This window comes from Balaenoptera acutorostrata, chromosome 10 (genome assembly GCF_949987535.1).
Source record: "Balaenoptera acutorostrata chromosome 10, mBalAcu1.1, whole genome shotgun sequence".
Classification (NCBI taxonomy): domain Eukaryota; kingdom Metazoa; phylum Chordata; class Mammalia; order Artiodactyla; family Balaenopteridae; genus Balaenoptera; species Balaenoptera acutorostrata.
In genome coordinates, this window is record NC_080073.1 from 46,439,393 (window position 1) to 46,464,802 (window position 25,410).

The 25,410-nt window shown below is 39.6% G+C and overlaps 2 protein-coding genes and 1 long non-coding RNA gene across 5 annotated transcripts in view; 1 reads left to right on the plus strand and 2 right to left on the minus strand.

Annotated features, from left to right (window-relative positions):
* Nucleotides 1-1,495, minus strand: part of CCDC13 (coiled-coil domain containing 13) — a 29,404-nt gene extending 27,909 nt beyond the window's left edge. Inside the window, exon 1 of the mRNA XM_007193455.2 lies at nucleotides 628-1,495. Coding sequence (XP_007193517.2) covers nucleotides 628-989 — 362 coding nt within the window. The 5' untranslated portion in view covers nucleotides 990-1,495. The remainder of the gene's footprint in view (nucleotides 1-627) is intronic.
* Nucleotides 46-24,379, plus strand: LOC102998127 (uncharacterized). Its single transcript, XR_009009432.1, has 4 exons — nucleotides 46-205; nucleotides 1,483-1,677; nucleotides 22,511-22,601; nucleotides 24,076-24,379. It is a non-coding gene; the product is annotated as an uncharacterized LOC102998127 (long non-coding RNA).
* Nucleotides 18,721-25,409, minus strand: HIGD1A (HIG1 hypoxia inducible domain family member 1A). Of its 3 annotated transcripts, XM_057554326.1 has the most exons (5): nucleotides 25,329-25,343; nucleotides 21,530-21,646; nucleotides 21,002-21,116; nucleotides 20,236-20,370; nucleotides 18,721-19,555 (listed from the first exon to the last, which is right to left on the minus strand). In XM_057554326.1, the coding sequence occupies exons 2-5, from the start codon at nucleotides 21,584-21,586 to the stop codon at nucleotides 19,506-19,508; spliced, it is 357 nt and encodes a 118-aa protein (XP_057410309.1). In that variant the 5' UTR covers nucleotides 21,587-21,646; nucleotides 25,329-25,343; the 3' UTR covers nucleotides 18,721-19,505. The 3 variants fall into 3 exon arrangements, with proteins under 3 accessions (XP_057410309.1, XP_007193516.1, XP_057410310.1); XM_007193454.2 differs by lacking the exon at nucleotides 21,530-21,646 and having other exon boundaries at nucleotides 25,329-25,409; XM_057554327.1 differs by lacking the exon at nucleotides 21,530-21,646 and having other exon boundaries at nucleotides 21,002-21,112; nucleotides 25,329-25,371.
* Nucleotide 25,410: the final 1 nt, after the last annotated feature.

The following is a 25,410-nucleotide window of genomic DNA, read 5'->3' on the forward strand; positions in this document are numbered from 1 at the left end:
TGTGATTTTTTTTTTTTTTTTTTGCAAAATGACTAGCAAAGAATTTTGTTTCAATCCAGACTCCTGCTTCTAACAACCAATATAAATCAATGCATTTGTGTGACATTGGCAAATTTAAAGCAAAATGAGAAGATTCTGGACTCCTTTCAACTGTTTCACCAACCATATAAAAGCAAGGAATCCATAAATTGCTTCTTCAGGACAGGTATGTTTATGTGTCTTTATGTGTCAGGAAAGGGAAATTGACACAGGAGAACAGTTCCAGATGAGGTTTGGAGTAGTGATCACCTGTGAATCATCAGGGCCAGCCAACCAGCTCCTCAAAAACCAAAACACATTTTTCACGAAAGAGAGACTACGTAAGAAAATTCAAGTGAATAAACTACACGTTGATGAGTTTCAAATTTTCCATTTGACTTAAAGTGGTTTTTGAACACACTTCATGTCAAATTATGTCCCTTTATCCAATGCAAGAGTCTTCAATAACAATCTCTGTGTCAAAACTTATGGGTCTCAGCTGATAAACACACATCTGGTCAACCTGCCTGTCGAACTGTCTGCAATCATTCTCCCCCACCTTCCGTACCTCCCTGCAGTGCTCCTGGGAGAGTCCAAACTTGCATTTACCTCTGCTCAAAGCTGGTTTTTGAGTTCTGCTCCCCGGCTTGGAGGACGCTGAGGCCATCAGAGATCTCCAGGGGCTCTTTTTGGTCATCAACTCTGCTTTGGAGGCTAAGTTCTTTTTCCTTCCGTTTCTCCATCTGCTTCTGTAACCTTCTGTGCTGCATCTCCTGCATGGCCCTGAACTGGAGCCTCAAGGTGTCCTGTGAGCCTTCATCCTCTGCCATCTTGCCCTTGGAGTAGGAAAAGAAGCCTGAGCCTAAGCAAATTCCACAAACTGCTCCTTTCCCAAGAGTGCTCAGCACATAGTCAGCCCTGTCTACAACACCCAAGCCTGGAGTTGGCTGCTTATCTTTGCATGTGTCCATGAGGAAGCTTGGAAGACCCACCCTCACTTCAGGTCCCCTGAAAGCCAAAGCTGAGCCGAGCTAAGCGTCAGCTCTCTCCACACCCTCCCATGCCTGAATGTGCCACCAGACCTCGAATGGCATCAGAATACTCTCCCCATCACTCAGATTCAACAGTTGACTCCTTCCTGTCCCTAAAAACAGTGGCTCTCAACTCTGGCTGACCATTAGAATCTCCTAGGAGTTCCTAAAGTATAGCAATGCTGGGGCACATCCCTGGACCATTTAAAATCTTAATTCCTAGGAATGGGGCTCAGACATCATTACTGTTTTTAACTAAGGTATAATTTTAGGTTGAATTATAATTTACACATAGTAAAGTGCGTAAGTCCTGAGTGTACAACTCCATAAATCTTTACACAGGTGTGCAGCCCTGGTTCCGGCCAGGGCCCCAGTGGCTGCCGGCTCCCCCAGCTCAGCCCGGGCCCTTCTGTACTTTTCCCCGCACTTACAGTGGTCACGCCGCTGCTGCCTTCTTTGGCTGCAGCAGCTCGGGCACCTCTTCGAGACGCCTTATTGCGCTGCCCCGGCAACCGTCACCAGGGAAACCAGCCACGCCGCTGCGTGACGTCCTCACGAGTCTACGGCAACCAAGAGGGCGCCGGGAGTTCGGAAAGGGACAGAGGCGCAGATGGTCCGGGTTGAGGCGGTAAGTACATAGGCGAGGTGGGCTGACGGATGAGGACGTCTTGTGTATGAGACTTTAAAGTTGGCCCAGTGGTCCGCTTCTGGAACATATTTTAAAAGTTTTGTGGGCCAAACGTTCTGCGCAGAGATGCGTATCCCGCAGTCCTGCTGGGGGGAATTAAGGTGAATGATCCCACCATGAAATTTAACGTAGCCATTCAGAATGTCTTTGAAAATGTGGAACAGTGGCGGGGGAAAAGGTTATTTTGTGACGGTGAGTGAAAAAGGCAGGACACGAAATAGTAATTGCTAAGTAAATGAAGTTGTATTTTTAAAAACTAAGAACGGAGGGAATTACCTGGCAGTCCAATGGTTAAGGCTCTGCGCTTCCACTGCAGGGCTCGGGTTCGATCCCTAGTCGGGGAACTAAGATCCCGCATGCCCTGCATGGCGCAGCCAAAACAAACAAAAAAAATTAAAAACCCCTAGGAACAGAAACAAGACTGCGGAAGAATGCATAGAAATATTAAAGTTAAAAATGGTTGTATTCGTGTACTGGAATTGCAGTGCTGTGTTTTTATTTTTGCACTTTAGAGGATTTAGAATATAGTGAACATGGTTTATTTTCAAAGTGGAAAACACTTGTATGTTTGGTTTTTTTTAAAAGACACTTACCAATTTAAGTCACTACTATATACAGGTCTTTATAATTAGAAAGTCTTCAGATATCTCACGGTTGTTTTTCTTTCTTCTTTTCCTCATAAAGCATTCACCCACAGACATGCATGACGGTGGGGCACCAGATCACATTTTGCAGAACTCTAATGCAATATCACAACCAGAATATTGACGTTGGTAATTTTACTTGTATTCATTTGTGTGTGTGTTTAGTTTTATACAGTTTTATCATGCTTAGGCTTGCATATTCACCACCATCCTCAGATATTGAACACTTAAATCACCACAAGAATTCTTCTTCTTGGGCTTTTATAGCCACACCCGCTTCCCTCCCTTCCCACCCCCAAAGGCCCTAATCCCTTGTGACCACCAATCTGTTCTCCATTTCTAAAATTTTGTCATTTCAGAAATGTTATATAAATGGAATCATATAATATGTAACCTTTGGGGACTGACTTTTTTTTTTTTTAAATTAATTAATTTATTTATTTTTGACTGTGTTGGGTCTTCGTTTCTGTGCGAGGGCTTTCTCCAGTTGCGGAGAGCGGGGGCCACTCTTCATCGCGGTGCGCGGGCCTATCACTGTCGCAGACTCTCCCGTTGCGGAGCACAGGCTCCAGACACACAGGCTCAGTAGTTGTGGCTCACGGGCTTAGTTGCATCCGTGGCATGTGGGATCTTCCCAGACCAGGGCTCGAACCCATGTCCCCTGCATTGGCAGGCGGATTCTTAACCACTGCGCCACCAGGGAAGCCCAAGGGGACTGACTTTTTTACTCAGAATAATTTTCCAGAGCTTCATCCAAGTTGTTGTATGTGTCAGTTTGTTCCTTTTTATTGCTGAGTAGTTTTCTATGGTATGGATGTACCACAAATTGTTTAACCATTTGCCGGTCAAAGAACATCAGGGCTGTTTCTAGTTTGGGGCTATTACAGATAAAGCTGATATAAACATTCATGTATAGGTTTTTGTGGGAACTTAACTTCTCATTTTTCTGGGATAGATGCCCAGGAGTCCAGTTGTATGATAATAACATGTTTAGTTTTGTAAGAAACCGTCAACCTATTTTGTAGAGTGGCTGTATGATTTTACATTTCTACCAGCAGTGTATGAGTGATCCACTTTCTCCATATCTTTGCCAGTGTTTGATGTTGTCACTATTTTTTATTTTAGCCATTCTAATAGGTGTGTAGTGACTTCTAATTGTGGTTATAATGTGCGTGATGGATAATGATACTGAATATTTTTTTCAGGTGCTTATTTGCAATCTGTATATGCTCTTTGGTGCAGTGTCTGTTTATGTCTTTTGCCCAATTTCTAACTGTTGACTTTTGAGAATTCTTTATACATTCTAGATATTAATCGTTTGTTGGATTGTAGTTTGCAAATATTTTCTCCCATTCTGTAGCTTGCCTTTTCTCTTCACATGGGTTTTCACAGAACAAAAATTTTAAATTTTGACTAGGTCCAATTTACCAATTTCTTTCTTTCGGTGTCAAGTGTAAGAACTCCTTGCCTAGCCCTCGATCCCAAAGATTTCCCCCTGTGATATTCTAAAAGCATTAAAGTTTTATGTTCATGATTTATTTTGGCATAATTTTTATGTAAGATGTGAGGTTTAGATTGAGATTCTTTTTTTTTTTTTGACCTATGGCTGTCCAATTGCTTCAGCAGTATTTATTGAAAGGTATCCTTCCTCAACTGAATTACTTTTGAACCTTTGTCAAAAATCAGTTGTGTAAATTCAGAAACAGCAACAAAAAACAACCCAGTTCAAAAATGGGCAAAGGACTTGAAGAGATTCCTCCAAAGAAGATATACATATAGCTAATAAGCACATGTAAAGATGCTCAACATTACTAGCCATTAAGGAAATGCAAATCAAAGCCACAGTGGGATACCACTCCATACCCATTAGGATGGCTGTTATTAAAAAAATGGAAAATAAAAAGTGTTGTCCAAGATGTGGAAAAATTGGAACCCGTATGCATTGCTGGTGAGAGTGTAAAATGGTGCAGCCGCTGTAGAAAAGTTTGGCAGTTCCTCAAAAATTTAAACATAGAGTACGATCCAGAAATTCACTTCTGCGTATATGCCCAAAATATGAAAGCAAACAGATGCTTGTACACCAATGTCCATAGTAGCACTATTCACAATAGCCAAAAGGTGGAAACAATCCACATGTCCATCTGTAGATGAATGGATAAACAAAATGTGGTATTATCCATTAAATGGAATATTATTCAGCCATAAAAAGGAATGAAGTACCGATACATGCTACAACATGGATGAACCTTGAAAACATTATGCTAAGTGAAATAAGCCAGACACAAAAGGACAACTATTGTATGATTCCACTTATATTAGGTTCCTAGAATAGAGATTGCCAGGGAACAGGGGAAGAGGGAAATGGGGAGTTATTATTAAAGACTCTGAAGTTTCTGTTTGGAATGATGAAAAGGTTCTGGAGGCAGATGATGGTAATGGTTGCATAGCATTTTTTTAAATGTTTTTATTGGAGTATAATTTCTTTACAATGGTGTGTTAGTTTTTGCTTTATAACAAAGTGAATCAGTTATACATATACATATATCCCCATATCTCTTCCCTTTTATGTCTCCATCCCTCCCACCCTCCCTATCCCACCCTTCTAGCTGGTCACAAAGCACCTAGCTGATCTCCCTGTGCTACGCGACTGCTTCCCACTAGCTATGTATTTTACATTTGGTACTGTATATATGTTCATGCCACTCTCTCACTTCGTCCCAGCTTACCCTTCCCCCTCCCTGTGTCCTCAAGTCCATTCTCTAGTAGGTCTGTGTCTTTATTCCCATCTTCTTGCCCCTAGGTTCTTCATGACCTTTTTTTTTTTTCCTTTTTTTAGATTCCGTATATATGTGTTAGCATACGGTATTTGTTTATCTTTTTCTGACTTATTTCACTCTGTATGACAGACTCTAAGTCCATCAACATCACTACAAATAACTCAATTTCGTTTCTTTTTATGGCTGAGTAATATTCCATTGTATATATGTGCCACATCTTCTTTAGCCATTCATCTGTCGATGGACACTTAGGTTGCTCCCATGTCCTGGCTATTGTAAATAGAGCTGCAATGAACACTGTGGTACATGACTCTTTTTGAATTATGGTTTTCTCAGGGTATATGCCGAGTAGTGGGATTGCTGGGTCGTATGGTAGTTCTATTTTTAGTTTTTAAGGAACCTCCATAGTGGCTGTATCAATTTACATTCCCACCAACAGTGTAGGAGGGTTCCCTTTTCTCCACACCCTCTCCAGCATTTATTGTTTGTAGATTTTTTGATGATGGCCATTCTGACTGGTGTGAGATGATATCGCACTGTAGTTTGATTTGCATTTCTCTAATGATTAATGATGTTGAGCATTCTTTCATGTGTCTGTTGTTAATCTGTATATCTTCTTTGGAGAAATGTCTATTTAGGTCTTCTGCTCATTTTTGGATTGGGTTGTTTGTTTTTTTGATATTGAGCTGCATGAGCTGCTTGTAAATTTTGGAGATTAATCCTTTGTCAGTTGCTTCATTTGCAAATATTTCTCCCATTCTGAGGGTTGTCTTTTCATCTTGTTTATGGTTTCCTTTGCTGTGCAAATGCTTTTAAGTTTCATTAGGTCCCATTTGTTTATTTTTGTTTTTATTTCCATTTCTGTAGGAGGTGGGTCAAAAAGGATCTTGCTGTGATTTATGTCATACAGTGTTCTGTCTATGTTTTCCTCTAAGAGGTTGATAGTGTCTGGCCTTACATTTAGGTCTTTAATCCATTTTGAGTTTATTTTTGTGTATAGTGTTAGGGAGTGTTCTAATTTCATTCTTTTACATGTAGCTGTCCAGTTTTCCCAGCACCACTTATTGAAGAGGCTGTCTTTTCTCTATTGTATATTCTTGCCTCCTTTATCAAAGATAAGGTGACCAGGACTTCCCTGGTGGTGCAGTGGTTAAGAATCCGCCTGCCAATGCAGGGGACATGGGTTCGAGCCCTGGTCCGGGAAGATCCCACATGCCGCGGAGCAACTAAGCCTGTGTGCCACAACTGCTGAGCCTGCGTTCTGGAGCCCGTGAGCCACAACTGCTAAGCCCGCATGCCTAGAGCCCGTGCTCCGCAACAAGAGAAGCTCCTGCTCGCCACGACTAGAGAAAAGCCCGTGCGCAGCAACGAAGACCCAACGCAGCTAAAAATAAAAAAAAATAAATAATAAATAAATTTAAAAAAAAGATAAGGTGACCATATGTGCGTGGGTTTATCTCTGGGCTTTCTATCCTGTTCCATTGATCTATGTTTCTGTTTTTGTGCCAGTACCATACTGTCTTGATTACTGTAGCTTTGTAGTATAGTCTGAAGTCTGGGAGCCTGATTCCTCCAGCTCCGTTTTTCTTTCTCAAGATTGCTTTGGCTATTCGGGGTCTTTTGTGTTTCCATACAAATTGTGAAATTCTTTGTTCTAGTTCTGTGAAAAATCCCAGTGGTAGTTTGATAGGGATTGCATTGAATCTGTAGATTGCTTTGGGTAGTATAGTCATTTTCACAGTGTTGATTCTTCCAATCCAAGAACATGGTATATCTCTCCATCTATTTGTATCATCTTTAATTTCTTTCATCAGTGTCTTATAGTTTTCTGCATACAGGTCTTTTGTCTCCTTTGGTAGGTTTATTCCTAGGTATTTTATTCTTTTTGTTACAGTGGTAAATGGGAGTGTTTTCTTAATTTCACTTTCAGATTTTCCATCATTAGTGTATAGGAATGCAAGAGATTTCTGTGCATTAATTTTGTATCCTGCTACTTTACCAAATTCATTGATTAGCTCTAGTAGTTTTCTGGTAGCATCTTTAGGATTCTCTATGTATAGTATCATGTCACCTGCAAACAGTGACAGCTTTACTTCTTCTTTTCTGATTTGGATTCCTTTTATTTCTTTTTCTTCTCTGATTGCTGTGGCTAAAACTTCCAAAACTATGTTGAATAATAGTGGTGAGAGTGGGCAACCTTGTCTTGTTCCTGATCTTAGTGGAAATGGTTTCAGTTTTTCACCATTGAGGACGATGTTGGCTGTGGGTTTGTCATATATGGCCTTTATTATGTTGAGGTAAGTTCCCTCTATGCCTACTTACTGGAGGGTTTTATCATAAATGGGTGTTGAATTTTGTTGAAAGGTTTCTCTGCATCTATTGAGATGATCATATGGTTTTTATCCTTTAGTTTGTTAATATGGTGTATCACATTGATTGATTTGCATATATTGAAGAATCCTTGCATTCCTGGGATAAACTCCACTTGATCATGGTGTATGATCCTTTTAATGTGCTGTTGGATTCTGTTTGCTGGTATTTTGTTGAGGAGTTTTGCATCTATGTTCATCAGTGATATTGGTCTGTAGTTTTCATTTTTGTGACATCTTTGTCTGGTTTTGGTATCAGGGTGAATGAGTTTGGAAGTGTTCCTCCCTCTGCTATATTTTGGAAGAGTTTGAGAAGGATAGGTGTTAGCTTTTCTCTCAATGTTTGATAGAATTCGCCTGTGAAGACCTCTGGTCCTGGGCTTTTGTTTGTTGGAAGATTTTAAATCACAGTTTCAATTCCAGTGCTTGTGATTGGTCTGTTCATATTTTCTATTTCTTCCTGGTTCAGTCTCGGAAGGTTGTGCATTTTAAAGAATTTGTCCATTTCTTCCAGGTTGTCCATTTTATTGGCATATAGTTGCTTGTAGTAATCTCTCATGATCCTTTGTATTTCTGCAGTGTCAGTTGTTACTTCCCCTTTTTCATTTCTAATTCTATTGACTTGAGTCTTCTCCCTTTTTTTCTTGCTGAGTCTGGCTAATGGTTTATCAATTTTGTTTATCTTCTCAAAGAACCAGCTTTTAGTTTTATTGATCTTTGCTATCGTTTCCTTCATTTCTTTTTCATTTATTTCTGATCTTATCTTTATGATTTCTTTCCTTCTGCTAACTTTGGGGGTTTTTTGTTCTTCTTTCTCTAATTGCTTTAGGTGTAAGGTTAGGTTGTTTATTTGAGATGTTTCTTGTTTCTTAAGGTAGGATTGTACTGCTATAAACTTCCGTCTTAGAACTGCTTTTGCTGCATCCCATAGGTTTTGGGTCATGTTTTCATTGTCATTTGTTTCTAGGTATTTTTTTATTTCCTCTTTGATTTCTTCAGTGATCTCTTGGTTATTAAGTAGTGTATTGTTTAGCCTCCATGTGTTTGTATTTTTTACAGATTTTTTCCTGTAACATATCTAGTTTCATAGCGTTGTGGTCAGAAAAGATACTTGATACGATTTCAATTTTCTTAAATTTACCAAGGCTTGCCTTGTGACCCAAGATATGATCTATCCTGGAGAGTGTTCCATGAGCACTTGAGAAGAAAGTGTATTCTGTTGTTTTTGGATGGAATGTCCTATAAATATCAATTAAGTCCATCTTGTTTAATGTATCATTTAAAGTTTGTGTTTCCTTATTTATTTTCATTGTGGATGATCTGTCCATTGGTGAAAGTGGGGTGTTAAAAGTCCCCTACTATGATTGTGTTACTGTCGATTTCCCCTTTTATGGCTGTTAGTATTTGCCTTACGTATTGAGGTGCTCCTGTGTTGGGTGCATAAATATTTACAATTGTTATATCTTCTTGGATTGATCCCTTGATCATTATGTAGTGTCCTTCTTTGTCTCCTGTAATAGTCTTTGTTTTAAAGTCTATTTTGTCTGATATGAGATTGCTACTCCAGCTTTCTTTTGATTTCCATTTGCATGGAATATCTTTTTCCATCCCCTCACTTTCAGTCTGTATGTGTCCCTAGGTTTGAAGTGGGTCTCTTGTAGACAGCATATATACGGGTCTTGTTTTTTTATCCATTCAGCCAGTCTATGTCTTTTGGTTGGAGCATTTAATCCATTTACTTTTAAGGTAATTATCGATATGTATGTTCCTATTACCATTTTCTTAATTGTTTTGGGTTTGTTATTGTAGGTCATTTCCTTCTCTTGTGTTTCCTGCCTTGAGAAGTTCCTTTAGCATTTGTTGTAAAGCTGGTTTGGTGGTGCTGAATTCTCTTAGCTTTTGCTTGTCTGTAAAGGTTTCAATTTCTCCATCAAATCTGAACGAGATCCTTTCTGGATAGAGTAATATTGGTTGTAGGTTTTTCCCTTTCATCACTTTAAATATGTCCTGCCACTCCCTTCTGGCTTGCAGAGTTTCTGCTGAAAGATCAGCTGTTAACCTTATGGGCATTCCCTTGTATGTTATTTGTTGTTTTTCCCTTGCTGCTTTTAATATTTTTTCTTTGTCTTTAATTTTTGATAGTTTGATTAATATGTGTCTTGGCGTGTTTCTCTTTGGATTTATCCTGTATGGGACTCTCTGTGCTTCCTGGACTTGATTAACTATTTCCTTACCCATATTAGGGAAGTTTTCAACTATAATCTCTTCAAATATTTTCTCAGTCCCTTTCTTTGTCTCTTCTTCTTCTGGGACCCCTATAATTCAAATGTTGGTGTGTTTTATGCTGTCCCAGAGGTCTCTGAGACTGTCCTCAATTCTTTTCATTCTTTTTTCTTTATTCTGCTCTGCAGTAGCTATTTCCACTATTTTATCTTCCAGGTCACTTATCCGTTCTTCTGCCTCAGTTATTCTGCTATTGATCCCTTCTAGAGAATTTTAAATTTCATTTATTGGGTTGTTCATGATTGTTTGTTTGCTCTTTAGTTCTTCTAGGTCCTTGTTAAACGTTTCTTATATTTTCTCCATTCTATTTCCAAGATTTTAGATCATCTTTACAATCATTATTCTGAATTCTTTTTCAGGTAGACTGCCTATTTCCTCTTCATTTGTTAGGTCTGGTGGGTTTTTATCTTGCTCCTTCATCTGCGGTGTCTTTGTCTTCTCATTTTGCTTAACTTACTGTGTTTGGGGTCTCCTTTTCGCAGGCTGCAGGTTCGTAGTTCCCGTTGTTTTTGGTGTCTGCCCCCAGTGACTAAGGTTGGTTCAGTGGGTTGTGTAGGCTTCCTGGTGGAGGGGACTAGTGCCTGTGTTCTGGTGGATGAGGCTGGATCTTGTCTTTCTGGTGGGCAGGACCGCGTCTGGTGGTGTGTTTTGGGGTGTCTATGACCTTATTATGATTTTAGGCAGTCTCTCTGCTAATGGGTGGGGTTGTGTTCCTGTCTTGCTAGTTGTTTGGCATAGGGTGTCCAGCACTGTAGCTTGCTGGTCGTTGAGTGGAGCTGGGTCTTAGTGTTGAGATGGAGATCTCTGGGAGATTTTCACCGTTTGATATTACGTGGAGCTGGGAGGTCTTTTGTGGACCAGTGTCCTGAAGTTGGCTCTCCCACCTCAGAGGCACAGCCCTGACGCCTGGCTGGAGCACCAAGAGCCTGTCATCCACACGGCTCAGATAAGCACGGGGCCCCAAGGGCGGACTCTGCATAGCATTTTAAATATACTTAGTGCCACTGAACTGTACACTTAAAAATGCTTAAAATAGTAAATTGCTATGTATATTTTATAGTAAAAAAATTTTTTTAATCAGTTGAGCATATTTGTTTGGGTCTAACTGCTCTTTTTTCTAATCGCTAAATTACATCCTTCCCACAGTTTAATGTAGCTCCAACTTTAAACTGGGACCTTTATCTTTTTTAAGATGATAAGATCACCAAATAGATTTCCCTTCACTGAAATAATATTCTCTCTCCCACAAATAAGTAAATATAACATAAGCAGTTAGTGATTCTACTCTTACTATGAGAAGCAAAATTGAATTGACTAAAGTCTGTCAGAAGTAAGAATACCTAGGCTTTACCTCTCTGACATTAGTCAAGTCACAAATCCCAACTTTCTTCTTAAAATAGCAACAGTAAATTTATTCCCGTGATAACAAATAGGTCACGAAAGTGCTTTGTAAACTGAAATGCTCTTCAGCTGTCATGCATTATACAGACTTAGCTGTTTTGCCTCAAAATGGAAGTAAGCTTTGCTGCAGCTTAAAACCAAGGCTCCATTTGGCTCTCCCCATTTCAGGGCTCTCCTCTTAATGGACCTCAGCTTTGCAGGTCCAAAATCTAATTCGGTTATTAAACCAGAAATGTCTCTTGGGACCAGACTTATGCCAGCCATGGTATTAAGTGATTAACGTGTAAACAAGAACACTAAGGCACTAGTGTACACTATGGGATTGTGCCCCATATCCAGAGCTCCTCCTTTCCCAGAATCAGACACCCATGAAGCCAAAAGATTCATCAGAAAGATATTGTGAGCGATTCAGAGCAAACAGAAGCAAACTGCATTGAAATATTTTTGACCCAGGGTTAAGCCTTGTTAAACATTCTACTTCACAGTCAGAAGCACCCATAGATAAAAATTGTCTGTTGTCTCCAGGTTCAAGTTCCTTCTCGCTAAAAGGTGCTGGATACGCACTGCCAGTTCTGCCTCTTCATCTCCCCATGGATTTGGGCTTTCTTTTTTGGCCGCCAGCCTCTCAGACTCCCCTGCTCCCCGCACACTCTGCCTTTTAACTTAACACCATTTTGACTATGGTCAAGTCCTATTTTATCCATGGAGCAATTTTGTCTAAGACGTGTTTGTATATTAGAAGACTCAATGTTCTGCCAAGATTCATTAGTCCTTAGTCCCAAGGGACCTCTCTGATGGCTGAGATCTACCGTGGCTCTCCTCCAAGAATAATGGATTAGTAATATATTTTCTATTTTCCCCCCAAATTTCTCAGTTTCACTCTTGGCTCACATCATGGTCTTTCAAAACACTTGGATGAAAGTCACCTTGTCTCAGTGATAACTGGTTTCTCCCCTGGTGATTAGGTCTCCAATGCCTTGTGTACTTACTAGTTTTAATTTACTGCCTCCACAGTAAGACCATGGTTATGTGGGAATCTCCGCAGCTTCCTTTTTTTTTTTTTTTAGTTGAAGTATAGTTGATTTACAATGTTCTGTTAATTACTGCTGTACAGCAAAGTGATTCATTTATACATATATACATTCCTTTTTAAAATATTCTTTTCCATTATGGTTTATCATAGGATATTGCATATAGTTCTCTGTGCTATACAGTAGGACCTTGTTGTTTATCCATTCTATATACAAAGGTTTACATCTGCTGACCCCAACCTCCCACTCCATCCCTCCCTCAACCCCCTTCTCCTTGGCAACCACCAGTCTGTTCTCTATGTCTGTAAGTCTGTTTCTGTTTCATAGGTTCATTTGTGTCATATTTTAGATTCCACATAAGTGATATCATATGGTATTTGTCTTTCTCTTTCTGACTTTACTTAGTATGATAATCTCTAGTTGCATCCACTCAGCTTCCTTCTTATATAAAGACCAAAACAAATACTGACTGAGGATTTTTATATATGAAAAAACCTGAGGATACATTCACTTCCCAACTTCACCACCTCATACCACCACTCAACCAGTTTCTCCTGTTAATAACATCTTAAATTAGTGCGGTAAATTTTTACAATTAATGAAAGTTTTGGCAATTAAGTATAAATTATGGTACATTGTTATTAACATCCATAGTTTACATTAGGGTTCATTCTTTGAGTTGTACATTCTATAGCTTTTGAAAAATGTATAATGTCATGTCTCTACCATTACAGTATCATAAAGGATAATTTCACCACCCTAAAAGTCTCCTGTACTCCATCTATCCATTCCTCCCACCCTCCCTCTCTCTGAGGCCCTGGCAACCACTGATCTTTTTACTGTCTCCATAGTTTTGCCCTTTCCAGAATGTCATATGGTTGGAATCATTCAATATGTAGCCTTTTCAGACTGGATTCTTTAACTTAGCAATATGCATTTAAGGTTCTTCCATGTCTTTCCATGGTTTGGTAGTTCATTCTTTTTATCACTTAAGTAGATTCCATTGTCTGAATGTACCACAGTTTGTTTATCCATTCACCTCTTGACGGACATCTTAGCTGCTTCCAAGTTTTGGCAATTATTAATAAAGCTGGTATAAACAAAAAAAAAAAAAAAAAAAAAAAAAAAACCTGAGGATAAAGCAGCTACAGTATATTGGAAAAAAGTATTGGATTTGGGACCTAAGTGGGGAGTACGTGTGCATGTGTGTGCAGTGGAAGGTGGAAATGAAGGGAAGGGAGAACAAGTATTTCTTGGACAGGCATGATTTTATGTACCTGCCTTCTGTTCCATCATGCAGTCTTTCCATGAGACCAGGGGTCTCAAGTTCTGGATTTGGGTCCCAGCTCTGTCACTTTTCAGTTGTGTGGACTTGAGTAAATTGCAGCTTTCCACATTGAAAAAGTCAGGATAATACATACTTCATTTTTTGTGAGGGACTTTAAAGAGTGTTAAAGCACTTTATATACAGCAAAGCACTATACAAAGTGTTACCATAGTGGAACACGCATTGTGTTTTAAACTCAAATATAGCAAGATTTGTAAAAAGGTAAAGTTCACCATGGCCTGGGAGAGTTCAGAGTTCACCAAAAGTAGAATTGGGTTGGGTCTTTAAGGAGTGCACTGAATTGTCAGGAAGGAGGAACATTCAGGAAAGGACTAGAGTCCAAGCAGAGGTGTCAGGGGCAGTGGTGAGCACAGGGCCTTTGCATCAGTGGCTCTGCTTGAGCTAGGTGGCAGGACAGGAGGTGAAGGGCCTAGGCAACAAGGAAAAGAAAAGAGCAAATCTGAGTGATGAAGGACTCTGCTTATGAAAAATGGCAGAGCTTGGTGACTGGCTTTATAGTGATAAATGAACAGGAGGAAGGAAAGACACTTCTGAGTTTGAGCCCAGGGTGTGACATGTGTGAGATGGAGATCCCTGACAGGAACGGGTGATCTCAGAAGGAGCACCAGTGGGGAAGACAGTAAGTATAGCTGCAGATAAGCTGAGTTTAGGTCATAGGGCTCTAGCCGAAAGGTATGATGATGGCATTTCTACCTCATGTTGTAAACTTTTAGTCACTCTGTGACACTTCAGAGTTACACTGGGGACAGGAAAAAGACCTAACACCAATGTTATAAGCAGCTCAGGATACTACAGAGGGGACCTGTTCCTGGGTTCCTCTGAGGGGACCAACTGGATGCTGGCCTCCACTCTGGAACTATTTATCACTGCTGAATTTAGGAGAAAATTTCCTAACTTTCGTCTTGCTAAGAACAAATTATTTTGCCCCATTTCAGTGACGAAGGGGAAAGTAGGCTCTCTTTATCTAAGAATAAAGCCAGGATGCATGAGTAGTAGTGGCTGTTACATGAACTTATAGCAGGTAAATCATTCACTAAGAAAGTGGTAATCAAGTCACGGTTGGTGCATGTTTGGTTTCCTTTCTCCAATTTCCCGTTCAATTTGAAGAGCTTTCAAACAGGATTAAGTATATAAATAATTGGCAGTTCCACTATTTGACACATGAGAACTTTAAAATACTTTATGTTCATTCAGCTTTGTTCTGGCCTTTGTTTTGATGGGCTGTAAATTTAATGGGGGTAGAGCCTAAATTTCAAGTTCCTGAAACTCTGAGCAGTGTTTCCTCATTGGTGAGGCAAGAGGCGCGGTCTGCATGACCAGTCCTCTACTCCAAAGTTCTGACTCCGTGGTACAGAAGCAGAGGGTACTTTGGGGATTTATGTGTGGAGTCAAATTCCAGCTGTCACCACCGGATGTCACTATTGCTCGTTAACTAGAAATAGGCTGATACTTTTTTCCGGGAATAGCAGGATCCTGAATATAAAAATACAAAAACCTACTTATTCTTTTTTTTTTTTTTTGAAGTTTTGAATTTTATTTTATTATACAGCAGGTTCTTATTAGTTATCCATTTTATACATATTAGTGTATATATGTCAATCCCAATCTCCCAATTCATCCCACCACCACCCCCACTGCTTTCCCCCCTTGGTGTCCATACGTTTGTTCTCTACATCTGTGTCTCAAGTTCTGCTCTGCAAACCGGTTCATCTGTACCATTTTTCTAGGTTCCACATATATGCGTTAATATACGATATTTGTTTTTCTCTTTCTGACTTACTTCACTCTGTATGACAGCCTCTAGATCCATCCACATCTCTACAGATGACTCAATTTCATTCCTTTTTATGGCTGAGTAATATTCCATTGTATGTATGTGCCACAACTTCTTTATCCATTCGTCTGTCGACGGGCATTTAGGTTGCTTCCATGTCCTGGCTATTGTAAATAGTGCTGCAGTGAACATTGGGGTGCATGTGTCTTTTTGAATTATGGTTTTCTCAGGGTATATGCCCAGTAGTGGGATTGCTGGGTCATGTGGTAATTCTATTTTTAGTTTTAAAGGAACCTCCATACTGTTCTCCATAGTGGCTGTATCAATTTACATTCCCACCAACAGTGCAAGAGGGTTCCCTTTTCTCCACACCCTCTCCAGCATTTGTTTGTAGATTTTCTGATGATGCCCATTCTAACTGGTGTGAGGTGATACCTCATTGTAGTTTTGATTTGCATTTCTCTAATAATTAGTGATGTTGAGCAGCTTTTCATGGGCTTCTTGGCCATCTGTATGTCTTCTTTGGAGAAATGTCTATTTAGGTCTTCTGCCCATTTTTGGATTGGGGTGTTTGTTTTTTTTAATATTGAGCTGCATGAGCTGTTTATATATTTTGGAGATTAATCCTTTGTCTGTTGATTCGTTTGCAAATATTTTCTCCCATTCTGAGGGTTGTCTTTTCGTCTTGTTTATGGTTTTCTTTGCTTTGCAAAAGCTTTTAAGTTTCATTAGGTCCCATTTGTTTATTTTTGTTTTTATTTCCATTACTCTAGGAGGTGGATCAAAAAAGATCTTGCTGTGACTTATGTCAAAGAATGTTCTTCCTATGTTTTCCTCTAAGAGTTTTATAGTGTCCGGTCTTACATTTAGGTCTCTAATCCATTTTGAGTTTATTTTTGTGTATGGTGTTAGGAAGTGTTCTAATTTCATTCTTTTACATGTAGCTGTCCAGTTTTCCCAGCACCACTTATTAAAGAGGCTGTCTTTTCTCCATTGTATATCCTTGCCTCCTTTGTCATAGATTAGTTGACCATAGGTGTGTGGGTTTCCCTCTGGGCTTTCTATCCTGTTCCACTGATCTATATATGTTTTTGTGCCAGTACCATATTGTCTTGATTACTGTAGCTTTGTAGTATAGTCTGAAGTCAGGGAGTCTGATTCCTCCAGCTCCGTTTTTTTCCCTCAAGACCACTTTGGCTATTCGGGGTCTTTTGTGTCTCCATACAGATTTTAAGATTTTTTTGTTCTAGTTCTGTAAAAAACGCCATTGGTAATTTGATAGCCATTGCACTGAATCTGTAGATTGCTTTGGGTGGTATAGTCATTTTCACAGTGTTGATTCTTCCAATCCAAGAACATGGTATATCTCTCCATCTGTTTGTATCATCTTTAATTTCTTTCATCAGTGTCTTAAGATGATGTTTTAACTTAAGATGAAAAATCATCTTAAGTTAGAACATCACTTCCTTGGGGATACCTTCTCTGACTCCAGCCCTGGGTTAGGTCCCCCAGTCTGCCGCATCCTGTACCTAGTATTTATCATGCTTTTCGAAATCACTGATCTAATGCCAGCCTTCTCTGCTAGACTGTAAGTTGTGAGAGGAGGGCTCACACACCTTCTGTGATGCCACATTCCCAAGCCTAACAGTAACAGTGGTTAACAGCAACCATTCAGAGATTACTAATGCATCAGGTGCTATGCTAAGCCCTTTTATGTTCACCATTGCATTTTATCTTCCCAGCAACCCTAGGCCACTGACATTGTCCTCACTTTACAGATGAGGAAACCATGGCTACTTGGCTCCTAAATGGCAAAACCATGAACCCAGGTCTGACTCAATAAAAAGTAGTGTTACATCCACTTGAGCCACTTTTAATAACTTCCATAATCTGATGCCAGCCTATTCATCCACCCTAATTTACCACTGTCTTCTTCAGGCAAGCACCCTTACTTATTGTCTCCTGATCACTTAATATGCTCACTACAGTCTCAACATTTTGCTCCTGTTCTTCTGTCCTCTGGCATTTGTCTAGATCAATTTCTCTCAAATTAGTATTTATTTAACAAAATCAATAATGTACTCATCCATCAGAAAGAGCTTCTGAAACTTGTTCACAAATTTGTTCTTCTATAGGAGGCTTATCCTTCATGAAATAATTGTTAGGACTGCCTACAAGCAACTCCTATAGTGCCTACTGGAGGCTGAGAAGAGTTCCTAGTAATAGCTTATATATATATATATATATATTTTTTTTTTTTTTTTAAAGGTTTTACTCTTTTTTTTAACAATTTTTATTTATTTATTTATTTATGGCTGTGTTGCGTCTTCGTTTCTGCGCGAGGGCCTTCTCTAGTGGCGGCAAGCGGGGGCCACTCTTCATCACGGTGTGCGGGCCTCCCACCGTCGTGGCCTCCCGCCGCGGAGCACAGGCTCCAGACACGCAGGCTCAGCAATTGTGGCCCACAGGCCTAGTCGCCCCGCAGCATGTGGGATCTTCCCAGAGCAGGGCTCGAACCCGTATCCCCTGCATTGGCAGGCAGATTCTCAACCACTGCGCCACCAGGGAAGCCCAATAGCTTATATTTTTAAAGCACATTTCCCATAGACCCATGTAATGATCTATAAACTAGATAGGACTATAGAAATTATGTAGTCCAATCTCTCATTTCTAACTAGCAGAAAACTGAGAAAACCTTGATTGGTCCAGGTTATATAGTCAGTGGAGCGGTGAGCCAAGACCATGCCGTACCCTCTTGTCTAACAGTACTAATTTATGATAACCGCTGCCACCCAGCATTAACTTCACAAAGGCCAACATTTCAAGTCTCTGTTGGCATCTACTGCTTGACTGCCCAGGTTCTAGTCCCAAACCTACAACCTTCTCTAGCTTATGTGACCTTGGGTTAATTACTTAAAACTATTCATGCCTCAGTCTCCTCCTCCCTGAAAGGAGGATCATAGCTCCTACTTCTTAGGGTTGTTAGGAAACTTAAATGACATTATACATGAAAAGTGCTTAGAGCAGTGTGTGGCACACAGTAAATGCTCAATAAACGTTAGCTATTATTCCTGTTTGTTAAATACTCTTTAACTATGGCTCCTACAAAAGGCATAAAATGTTCTCCCTCTTTTCTTGGAACTACTTGTGCTACTTTGAAGAATGATAGTTGTTTCCAAATTGAAATAAATACAAAACATTTGATGTGTTCACTTACTTTAATAACACTATATTTACCACGTTATCACCATGGAATGTAAATTCAGGTTAGACAAGAGAATTTCACAAGTACAACAAAGCATTCTGTAGTATACCAAAGTTTGTATAATGTCTGACCAAACCAGCTTGCTCATAAATCACTTCCATTATAGGCAATTTATTTAATTTAACATTTATGATTCTTTCAGAGAAAATAAACAGACTGCACACATTTAAAAAGTATTTTTCATTTACCTTTGCATTAGCACTTAAAATACACACTTCTATTTCAAAATGCCATTTAAAAATTATTCTAATATAACAGCAGCAAACTATAATTCTGCAATTACAAAACAGCTAAATGGGGATCTACAGTTAAGTTATTCTCATGTTTACAACTATGATTCTGAAACAGATACTACTTCAAAGCAGCTGTTACCAAAACACACACATAGTTGCTGGGAGGTTTATAATGTTGTATTCTGTGCACTGTTCTGAAAGGGTTCTTCAAGAGCTAACCAGACCTTAAAAACAGTACTCAGTCCACAAGGCAGTCAGAAAGAGTTAAATTAACTGGGGTAAATAGGATTCCTACATTACATCAAAAGCATATGATATTCTGCAGCAACTGGGAGCATTTTCAGGTTTGGCATGTTGTCCTCTTTAAAACTAATTTTATCAGAAGAGTTTAAGAAGGTGGACATTGTACCACTATCAAGTGCATTTAAAAGTGACATGTTTTTGTGCTAATCTGACTCCCCTAAATGACCTAGCTAGTGAACTAGTCGCTAGGCAAATCAAGCCTGCAAGAAAGGAAGCCAATATTCAAATTACCATGTTATTGTCCGACCCACAGAATTTATTTTCAACATAAACATATAACCTCAATATGAGATGTCTAACTAAAGCAAGCACCACCAAGACCAAGACAGCATCTCCTCTTCTAAGGTTTAGGTTTTGCCCAGAATTCTTGATACATGGAATAGCCCATACCTAAAGAAAAAGAATGCTAGTTAAGCATTTAAATATTTTCTTCAGTATTAGAAAATTAAAAACAGTTCATAAAGTAGCTAAAAGTAGCACCCTTGCTAGCATACAATATTTACAAGGGGAACAAGGCACTAGGCTGCTTACATTCTTGCTTTCTTAAACAATTCAAATTTCTAAAATTCTTTTTACACAATTTCCCAAGTATCTCAAGGCCAGTATGACTAGCTCAGACTGTTAAAATATCAATATTTATCTGGCAACTTTAAAAGGAGTTACTCTTGCTATAAAATACCAGATAAAGTCAATTAATTATAAAGTCTATAAAAGCATGTAATATCTTTTCCACCTTCAAAAACTCAATAAAACAGCAATCATGTCTCTCCCAGACGATGGATCTTATTACCAACCCTATTTACATATCTAGACTCTTCAACGAAATTATAAACTCAGTGATGGGCAGCACTATCTTTTCTTTCTTTCTTTAAAACCTTAGTAAGATTATATCATAGACAGTAAAACTATGTCACTACTTGAACTATTTTTATTCAGTTTTTATGTGAAAATGAATATAAATGATATTTGCAAACTGCTTCAAAGTCAGCTAAAAGCATCTACCTTGTTTTATATACAAAGAAATCCATTAACGGGGAACCACAAATTTGAAATGTCCTGTAGGAACCTACCAAGAGTCATTGCTCCCACAACAAAGCCTTGGGCTGCCACACGCATGTGGATCAGGTGAAGAGACATTTTAGTATTGCCCCTGCTCTTCAATTTATATAATCCATATGCAACGACCGCTGCAAAACCTGCCAATCCTGTAAAACAGACAGTCACAAGTATGTCAGATGCATGGGGGCATCAAGATGATTTTATCATCAATCAACGTTCTATTTTTTTTTTATAAGGATGCTTTAGGAGACCATTAACCAGCTAACATACAAATTGAATTTTTAATTTTTCCCCCCTCAGAACTAAAAATCCACAATTGGAAGCAAACAGTAGCAGATCCAGAAAGTTAAGATCATCTTTAAAATGTGGGCTTGTGAAGCCAGTAAATAAATTCCTTTAAGAGTGCCAGGGGAACTCTTCTCTGTCTCACTTCCATCCCCAAAGGCAATCAGTTAATATAGTAGAGACTGTAATAAACCACAACTGTCAGTATAACAACTCTTAGTGAGTCCTTCCAGCAAATCATTGAGACTGATGGTAGTCTTGAGGTCCCAACACATTCACTGAAGTAAGTCACTAAAACAAGAAGTCTGAATACACAGAGAAGAATTTTTATAATGAGAGCTACATCATACCAATCTAAGCATATTTCAAGATCTGAAGATATATTCAAAAATAAATGCTTTCAGGAAATTCTTGATGAACCAAACAAGTTTACCACACTTCTACTGTGTTAAAGCTTACAATAGCTTATTAGACCATCAAAGTCAAACTTACCAATGGGGACAAATGGTGCCTCTCTAGCTTTTCGGATAAGTTTAGATCCCTGACCTTCGTCATATGAAGAAAGAGAAACATCTGTGTCACTTGACATAGTGATTGAAGAATCTTCCTGAAACAGAATTTCCATGAGGTTCTGCAGTTAAAAGCATACTTCTTTTATGAGATTATTCCTTTAAGTGGTACCAAAAAAGGCAAGATACTAGCCTGATTATATGAATTAGAGGGCAGAAAAAAAGATTCATTTCTATCACAAAGGGACCAAGGCTCCATTCTCCCTTTTTGGTCAATTTTCTTACACAGGACGCTAGTAGGCATTTCATCACAATAAAGTAATAACAAATTCAATTTCACCTTAGTCACAGTAACTATGTACATATTTCCTTCTGACTGAGCTGAACAGACTATAAACTTTACGCGTAGATAAAAAAGGGAGTCAAACATAGTATGTAAGTGCACAAGTCTCTGATTGATGTCAATTACAGTAAACTCAAAAGTTAACTGCCATTACCCATATGGTCTTACCTTAGCTTCTGGGTTTTTCATGTGCATCATACTCCCTTCAGTAATAATAGCTCTCATTCAACACTTTGCTAGTCAAGGGGTTTAGTAGTAGTCAAGGTCCTCAAAGAAAATCCAACTCTAGAGGGGAGGATTAGTGCTTAGTTTGAAAAGTGAAATTGTCCCTCCAAGCCCCCATCCTCATTGGGAAGAGTCCAATGCTGTCATCTGACAGAGAAGAAAACCTTAATCCAGATGAGTTGTACAATATCACACAGCTAGATAGAAGAAATTAGAACTAGACTTTCTCTTCTTTATTGTGCTCCATTACCTGCTAATTGAATAAACCCTTTCTCTGAGCTTTTATTATATACAAGGTTCAACAAGCTCAAGGTTCAGGATGCTCACTATATATTTGAAGAGATAGAATGAAAACACTGAAATAATGTTTCACAAATTAGATTCTTTAAAATAGACATGCCAGAGTGTGATCACTTTGCCAGCAGAGACAATGAGAATTTGGAGTGTGATGTCTTGGATAACAAAGTTTGGGAAGTTTCAGAGAAATATTTGGGATTGGCTTTCAAGATACTACATAAATGGTGACTTCCCTGGCGGTCCAGTGGTTAAGTCTCTACACTTCCACTGCAGGGGGCATGAGTTCAGTCCCCCGTCAGGGAACTAAGATCCTCCACGCTGTGTGGCAAAAAAATAAAAAACAACCAGCAACAAGAAGATACTATATAAATGTACTAGATGGTAAGATTAAATACTGTATTTATTTTAGGCCAATATGTTTATTAGTTTCTTTCATAACCAATCTAAACTTCCCAAAGGCAAAAGTTTCAAAGACTTTTGTTTTATCACAAATCCTCTGTCAACCTCCCTCACCAACCCCACATTCTAATCACATTAAACTTCTTATAGATGCTCTCTAAACCTCCAAGCCTTTGCACAAGCTGATTCCTCTGCCTAAAACGTTTCTTCCCTTTTCATTTCCTTCAGATACTCTTTCTGGGCTAAGTCCTCCCATTTTTCGGTTTCTTGCCTTAACTGACCTTCTCTGGAAAGTCTTCTCTGACTCTCCAAGTTTATGGTAAGTGCTTTGGTTACGCAGTCCCATAGGACCTGATGCCTTCTCTATAATAACTCTTTCTTATAAATGCAAGTTTAACTGTTTTTCTCGCTAGAATCCTTGAAGTCAGGAGGTTACACCTGTCCTGCTTGTGTCTATACCATAGCCTGGCATGATGCTTATTACATAAAGTATACCACAAAATGTTTGTTGAATAAGTTTTAAAGTAATATTTTCAACAATTAAAATTATTCTCAGGTAATTAGGAATATTTAGTGAAAACTAACAATTATACACATTTGTAGAGTCAGTAATAAAAATGTCAAGCTGTATGTACATAAGTGCTTATTTTTCTTTTCATTCTTATATTGTATCTATGAAAGAACACATGATAACCTGAGTAGGTCTTGGATCCTTGCAACCACAAGAGACAAAACCATTATATACCACAATCCACTTTTAAAAACTAGCACCTTCTTTTACATATATAAAAGCATGTTTTCTTCCTCTGCCTTAATTATTCCTAAACTAAGAAGTCATTTGGGAATTGTCTTTAAAAGCAAGAAAGTTGGTAGTTTTTCCTTTAATCTCTCACATCTGGATAACTTTAACTGTCCAACAGGTCAATGGAGCAAAAGTTCTCTTCTCCTTCCTTTCAGGAGGGAGGAGGATCACCTTTCAGCAGTTTGTTCGGACAGGACATTAGATCTGGCTTTCAGAAAGTAGTCCCTGGGGAAAGAATCAGGGCGTGAGGGAACCATGTGGTCATTAAGTCTCAAGTGACTAATGATAATCTGTCTCTGATCCAGAACACCTTGTGTGCACATTTCAGGATAAAGGGGAATATTAAAAGTCCAACGTATCACAAAGTTATTTGTTATTCTATGGTTCAAATTATATATCTAGCATAATATATATCTGTAACACTCCCTGAGTAAAAGATTTTGATAATTCTCTTCCTAATGACCACCTAGAAGTTTCCCAAGTATTCATGATTTATAGCCACCTAAATAAAAGATGGTTAACTTTTAAAATAGCAGGGTCAGTAAGTACAAATCATATAACTTGAGAGTAAAAACCCAGATTATTAATCCATGCCAATAGGCTTATTTTACAGAAGCAAAAAAAAAAAGGTTATGAAGGGTTAAATGAACTGCTCAACAACAGGAATACATCTCTGGCAGGGTAGGATTAGAACCCAGCTCTCCTGATACACAGTTGTGGGTTCTTTTGATTGACAATATATTGGCAAATCATCTGTCTTATAATGCTGGTATGTATTTAATCTGAAAAACATTTAAAATCCACTCCTTAACAGGAGCCCACATCTCTTTCTTTGAATTGTAAAAAATGTCAGTCATGCCTAAAATTAAATGGAACCTTCTTTCCCAGTGACTTAATTCATCTAACGATTTCAAGTGTGATTGGAAGATTTTTTTTTCCCTAGCGCCACTTCTGAATTTTCCTTTATTATCATTTTCTCATCCACCCGCAGCAGCTGACCCAGATCTCTGTCGGAAAGTTGAACAGGTACAAAAAGAGGCACCTATAACCAGATACTCAAAGCCAGTTTGGAAAACACGAAGTAGTCTGTAAACTTGGTAAGATACTACTGAAGACCTTTCCAAATGCATGGGAACCTAGAAGAGGCATAAGGGAACTGGAGCTGCCCAGCATCACGTAATGTAAAAGATTTAAGGATCTTCACAGCCCGTCATTTTGGTCACTGGAACTACTATCTAACAACAATGGTTTCAAATTTTGATTTTTGCATCCGTTACCTGTCAACCTATTTAAAATGGCTGCAAAGGCCCCACCCCGGAAGATTCTGATTCAGATGGTCTGGGGCAGGGCCCAAGGAATCTGTATCTTAAGAAGACCCCTTCAAGAGATTCTGGTGCATAGGGAAGGAAGAGAACCCCTGGTATACAGAACTCAAATACGATTGCCATGCTGGGGCCTGGTACCGCTTCAGTCCATCCTAACTTTTCATCCAAACCGGTCTGGGCACTTCCGAAAGCATAGATTCCTTCCATAGGGATTACCCCGAAGAGGGAAATAACTGCTTCCCGCACCGGTATAATAAAAGAGGCGAATAAACCTGCCGAATCATTTCGGCTGCTCCCAATACTAATCCCGTGCTGTTTTGTAATTTCTAATCTGGCAGGTTTACTTTTTAGGGAGAAATGTAAATTACGTCAGAGATGCTTGATACATGCCCGGGTCCTTTTTACCTCCCTAGGGCCGAAGAGGGTCGCCAAAGGTGGAAGGGAATAGCGGCCCGGGGAGAAGATGAAGCCGATGGCAGGAAGGTCGTTTGGTTTTACGCCCTCCTCTCAACCCTTCAACTTTCCTCCCCTCTCTCTTCTTGTGACCTTGTCAGGACTCCATGGCCAGAGCGCCCGCCCTCTCAATCCCTCCTCACCCACCCCGCTCTACGAGTTCCCCGAAGTCGGCCCCAGCCCCGTCCCTCCCCAGCTCCATCCGCGAGGCTTCGCTCCTCAAGCCTTTGCTGCATCCCCCTCATAGGCTCCATACGCCCTCACCCGCCTCCCCTGCACCGCGAGGTGGGGCCTGAGCCCCGCCAACCAGACTTTGCCCCTTTCAGCCCAGGCATCGCCCCCACTCCCAGCCCTGCGACTCCCAACCCTCCCAAGGTGCTCTCAGCCGGGCCCAGCGCGGCCTCACTTCTTCCCATCCCAAGGCCCGGCATCCCCCGCTCCCAAAAGCCCGGCATGCATCACTTACAGACAACGGCACAACGTCGCAGGCTCCAACCGGCTTCTGCCCCACCTCGCGCATCAGCAGTCGGCCCGGCTTTTCCCGGTCC